The sequence below is a fragment of the Perca fluviatilis genome, chromosome 13, assembly GCF_010015445.1.
Source record: "Perca fluviatilis chromosome 13, GENO_Pfluv_1.0, whole genome shotgun sequence".
NCBI classification, from domain to species: domain Eukaryota; kingdom Metazoa; phylum Chordata; class Actinopteri; order Perciformes; family Percidae; genus Perca; species Perca fluviatilis.
In genome coordinates, this window is record NC_053124.1 from 11,169,550 (window position 1) to 11,175,549 (window position 6,000).

At 38.2% G+C, this 6,000-nt stretch overlaps 1 protein-coding gene across 1 annotated transcript; it reads right to left on the reverse strand.

Moving 5' to 3' along the window:
• Positions 1-3,012: 3,012 nt before the first annotated feature.
• Positions 3,013-5,566, reverse strand: LOC120571725. Its single transcript, XM_039820798.1, has 5 exons — positions 4,867-5,566; positions 4,709-4,725; positions 4,516-4,621; positions 4,177-4,353; positions 3,013-4,059 (listed from the first exon to the last, which is right to left on the reverse strand). Exons 1-5 carry the CDS (start codon positions 4,867-4,869, stop codon positions 3,388-3,390), a joined length of 975 nt encoding a protein of 324 aa, XP_039676732.1. The 5' UTR covers positions 4,870-5,566; the 3' UTR covers positions 3,013-3,387.
• Positions 5,567-6,000: the final 434 nt, after the last annotated feature.

The following is a 6,000-nucleotide window of genomic DNA, read 5'->3' on the forward strand; positions in this document are numbered from 1 at the left end:
TTACCTACTGCATCTTTAACATACCACTAACTTTTGCACTTCCCTTATTCCCATTTTCACAAAAGTTTTCTATTTACACTATAGTTTCAAACACTTTTTACTGATAATACACATATTGCATATATTTTTGTATTTGTATACTGCATACATAACTATATTTTACTTGTAAATGTAATTTAGTTTGTCTTTTAATTTCTTCCTTTAGTGCAATTTTTATAGTTTGTTCTTTTTTATTGCCTATGTAATTGTTTTTGAATTATTTTCTGATTTAAATATTTTGAATATCTATTTATACATTTTTTGTGTGTGCAGCATTGAAGGGGCTACAATTAACAATTGTATATGACATTAATACATCCTTAACATGTTACTAGAACTTACATTACGTACACTGATAAGGTATGATTGAACATTTACCACCAGAGCATTTTATGGTTGAAACCAAAATAAAACAAGCACCAGCGCACTGAAGACGTCTGATCTTTTTCAGTCCCACACGGTAGACTTATGTTGTACCTGGTTCCAGACACTCTTTGTTCCATTAGATTAGATTACATTACAGGTACTAAAAAAACAAAATGCAGTGCTTCTCCATGTTCTCTCCCACCAGAGGTGGATGTGCACAGCAGAGAAATGCCCGAGTGCTGTGTTCATGGATGCAGGTCCTCTCAATTCCTCATACTTTCCTGCAGCATCTGGATCTTCCCCTATAGCACTGTTTAGGAACAGAAAACAAAATGTTAGGAGCAACACATGCAAGTGTCTGCCCTCATCACACAACTCAGCAGGACATAAAGCATAAAATATACACACACAAAATCTCTGAGCACAATATAAATGTTCTTATAAGTACAATAAAGATGTCCCACTTTTTAGGTTACTAATTGGGTGCGGAAGGAGCTGTGTCCAAAAGGAACAAATCATTTAATCGACATATAGGCATAATGTGGGGGGGGTATGTCTTGATGTTGGTAGTTTTGTTCAGGCTGGCTGTTGTAATTGCATTTTCTCTTTTTAGAAACTATGCTGCACTTGAGACCCGGTGCTGCTTGTGACCTTTGAACTCTCTAAAAATATTATTTAGTCATATCACTAAGTGTTACTTGAGGTCAGATTGAAACTCCTGCGGTGATTCTTGCAAAGATTTCAATGGCTCACTCCATGAGACATCACCAGGTGGGTCCATGAAAACAAAGGAGGATTCACCATCTCTGGGCAGTGGAGTAGATGTTCGTTACTCAAACATTTCTACATTTCTGTCTCCATACTGACCGCCGTGGGACGGTCCTGTGCTGCTAGGATACAAAGAGGTCTATTGAGGTCACAGTTAGCGTTAGGAATTGAACCGGTCTGCAATATACTGAGCAGTGTTTCTAATATTTTGCCCTTCTACAGCACAGATGGTGGTTGAGGTGCTAGTGGAGAGAAGGCCTCTTGTTTTGAGTCTGACTGTAGGTGCATCTGTCCCTACATTATTTGCAGCATCTTCCAAAACCTAATAACACACATTATACCACATGAAAATAAATTACAAATGTAACTGTGCATACAAAGTTACCAAGCTTCGCAACTAGACTGCAAGATTCAAACTGAGGTGGCAATGGAGGTCATCTCCTTATATAAAGTAACATTGTAAGAGATTGGTAAGGGCTACAGTATCTTCGCAGCTCGAAATGCAACAAAAAAGGGAGATTTCAAATGCAGTTTGGATGGTAAAAGAATAGATGAAAAGATGGCAGAACAGATCTGCCACTGTGGAGATATCAATGTCTAAAGGCAAGAAAACTATCTTAACTAAATTTGAGGGCGTAGGAGTCAAAGAGTTGGCTGTAATCTGGCTCAACATATGTAGTTTGCTGGTATAAAGCCTAACATGTCCCTCCCTTCTTCTCACTATATCCACTACCGGGGCTTAGCGCAGACTGGGCGGTTATGATTATAGCTTTTATAGTTTTTTTCCAGACTAGATAGGCGGTGTAGCCAGGCTATACTGCAGCGCTAACACAGCGCTGTGGAGATATGTCTGGCACTGTGAGGCTACAAAGAGTATAACATCAATAACATTAGGCTATAAACTGTATAGTTGGGTGATTTCATTACATTGACCTGCAGGGAAACATAGCCTACATTGAACATTTGACCAATAGCAAAAACATTGCTGAGAATATAAAACCATTTCAATGGTCTCCTTAATGTGTCATGCTGAGAGACTATTGAGATGGGTCACCTTATTGACAGGGGCGATTCCTGGATTTTTTTAAGTGGGGTGGCAATTGGTGGGACCAATAATCAGTCGGTGGAAATTTGGGGAACATTTTATAAGAATACAACATAGAAAATCTGCTTAGGATAGAACAACACAATATTATTCTGCCAAATAAAAACATCATATTCATTATTAATTTCACTTCATTTTAAACAAATTGTATGACCAAAAACAACAAAAACCCCTTTGTTCTTTCACAAATATGTGCTCCTTCATGTGTAATTACTTCCACCAACTAATCAAAGTATTCTCGTACGCGCAGAATCTGCCATTCAGAATCATTCAGAATACACGACGAGCGACTCGCTCGAATAACTGCAGCCATGTAGCGCCACCATATTTAAAATACATTAGCCAAAGAGGGACATAGCTCTGCATTTCCACCTCTTACACTTAGTGGCACCGTGACGAATGCCAGGGGGAGATTACTCGCCAGGGAAGTGACAGGCAAAGCAACAAGACAAAAGTTAATATTGGAGTGGCTAGAACAGCTGCGTGTAAACAATGGAGATACTAAGAGCTAATTTTGGGTTCGACCACCGTAGGAGGAAGGGCTAGAAAGTAATATTAAGTTGGTTGTCATATACAATTTCACCGCTAGATGGGAGAAATTCTTACACAATGTAGCTTTAAGTTAAAAACGTATACTGTGGTCCTTGATGGTGCCCTGAAGCTTATTGTTAAAGGTGTGATTTACTTCTTTAAATGAGGTTGCAGGAGAACAAATCAAAACAAATGAATGAACCTAATTTTTCATCACCGTCATTTTATTGCGAACGATACATTTAGCAACTTTGCATCTTCTGCATGGTTCATTTAAACAGTTTGTTTACAATTCGTGCCATGAATGCACTGATATCCTTATTGTTACAGTAGTAGCTGGAGCATTAACAGTTTGCCATGATAAAGGATGATATCCGACAGCTCTGATCACATGATTTACCAAATAAGAAGTAACTTCAGTTCCCAGAGGTTAACAGTGTCAGTTAAGTCAGTTTCTTTTTATAAGTTTTTACTGATAAAGAATCATATCAAAAGAGATCTGGTTACTTTATAATGAAGGACCATGAGAATTGTACTTATCAATATTTAATACCAATTAATGTTTCCCCTTTTTAAGATCAAACTCTTTGTGGGGTGTAGAATTCACCACTCCATTTAAATTTCTCCGTGCGCACAAAACCTTCAAGCTCTTTCCTGACACTCCCTTCAGCTCTCTTCCTGTTCTCCTCTGTGCACGTCTCAGCTTTTGGTCGGGCTTGCTCTCTAATTTCTACCACATTTGTAAGCAAGTTGCTCACACTTTCAGCTTCTGCACAGTTGCCATAAGGCCATTCCTTTTTTTCATTTGTTGTCAAACCAAACAAATTCCCACATGATCTACAAGGGGGCTTGGCTTCTTTTTCAAAAAGGTTAAAAGCCTGGCACCTGACATGCTGCTCTGGAAGTATGATGGTTCCATCAAAATATTTCTTCTTGATGTACTTGCTGCTCTGCTCTGGATAGTAGGTCATCACTGCACCAGCTACATAACTATCCCAGCTGCTAAAACAGGATGCAGCAATCAGGATTTTCCCAGGATTAGGGCCAGAAGTGGACATGGAGACTCCGTAGTACCTGACTGCATTTGGGATCTTGGTGCTGTGAGAGACACAGATAGTGGAGGAGACCAGAGGCTCGTTTTTACCAAGCTCTAGTTCACTGATGAGCCGGCGCAGCTTTTCTATTATTTCTTTTTCAATCTCTTGTTCTTGTCTTTTCCCTTGATGAGTCTGTCTTGTCAGCTCGACAATCTGCAAGCAATCACAAATGTTATGTTATTATTTTTTAGGTATTATGTTTAAGGTTACCAATAAATAGTAACAACACCAAGATGAATTGTGTTATCTTTTGCTAAACTACAATCTTACCATGTCTAGCACACATGAAAATGGACTCCGCCTGGGTAGTTGAGAGGAATAGAGTTTAAAAGGCTGAGGGTAGTGGCCCTTCAACTCATTAAGCAAGTCTTCATCATCACTCAGAATATCTTCTGGGGAAAATGGTATCTTGTTGATCTTTCCCAAAAAGAAGATGCTATGAAGAATCTGTAAAGTCAAAACACATTCAAACAGATATCATTTTCTGTGTTATGTGTAACTGCGAAGAATCAGGTGTACCAAGCACACTAAGACAGGGCCGTGCAATGCATTGTGTCCAAAACTGGAACATTTCAAAAGTTATAACAGTCCCCATCAGACATACAGTACCTCATCCACTAACGGTATGTTAGCATGTTCTGAATTCAGCTTCACCATTTTAACGATGATCAGAAAAGCATTCCTTCTGAATGGCTCTTGCTTCAGATATTCTTCTCTAAAATAATAAACATCAAGAGTTTTAGAGATTCAAAAGCAGAAAGCAGCAATAACAAACTGTGGTTGAGTAAATCAGCTGACTCACCTCTGCTGTGCAGCAGCCTGATGCCATCCGAAATAAAACACAACACATTACAGTAATTACACATTTCACTGACAACACCAATGGAGTTATGAATGTAGAATATAGTCGTAATAATATAAAACATAGGCAAATGTAAGCACTTAAAAGCTGCTACTCACCATTGTAGATCACAAGAAAATGAAACAGAAAGAATGAAATGAAGTCCTGCCCCCTGATTCAAACTACCACTCCTTAGTTGTTTCTATGATGTAATGTATAACCAAAGAGCGATCCACTAATAGTGAGAGATTGAAGGTCAGTTTGCTCTACTGGAATATCAGAGTACTGCTTTGTTAATGGACATAGACCGAAGTCTTTGTAATTATGTAACTGTAGAGGGAGTACCAGAGAAAACACAGGAACATTATGTCAGACGGCTAGATAAGATTGTCTTGTGCAGGAGACAGGATGTCTTTGTGTTAAGTGCGACCACTATTGCTGAACTAAACTTGAAAGCAAAAATGGAACACCCTGCCTATGCAGTAAGACCTAACTCAACCATGGATACTAAGAAATAAACTTTTGAGTTCTGCTTTACTGTACATCTTTACTGATTGGAACTCAGTATGGTGGCTTGACCTTTCTCGAAAACCTGTTTTTCTGTTTTTGGAAACTAAACTAAATATGTAGACGTGCCAAAATATGCTTTGTTGGTCCCAGTTTTGCTATTATGTGTGGTGTCCTGATGCATCTTTTCCACGTGAACTCCTTTCAAGCATTCAAGTTAGTCACACAATTCAGTCTAAAACCAACGTCCTCAAATCATGTGGTTTGTCAGTGTTCATTTCAGCCTCCCTGAAGAGAATAAACATTTTGCAGTTCAATGGTTCATACTTTTATTGTTAAAAGCAAAGGTGGAAAAAAAAATAAATAAATAAATAAAATAAAAATAAAAAATAAAAAAAATATATATATATATACATATACACACTGTAGATTCATTTAAAGTTTCAACAAAGGAAAAGCATTTTCTTGGAGTCTTCTTAAAAGTGTCATGTGCCAGAAACTAGTGCTGTGATATGATGTCAACCACTCTTGTGATTTTCCTTTGTGTCACTCTCTCTTTTGTAATATATCACATCTCACTGCACACTCATTTGCTCAGAGTCTGATTTAATTCAGAGTGTGGTGAGAAAATGGTGGTTTAGCTAGAACTGGCTGGATTTTTGAACTAAAATGTTCAAATACTGTAATGATGACTTTTTCTCTCACTCCATCGCACAATACAGAGCAGTTGGTCTCAGCTCCTCTCC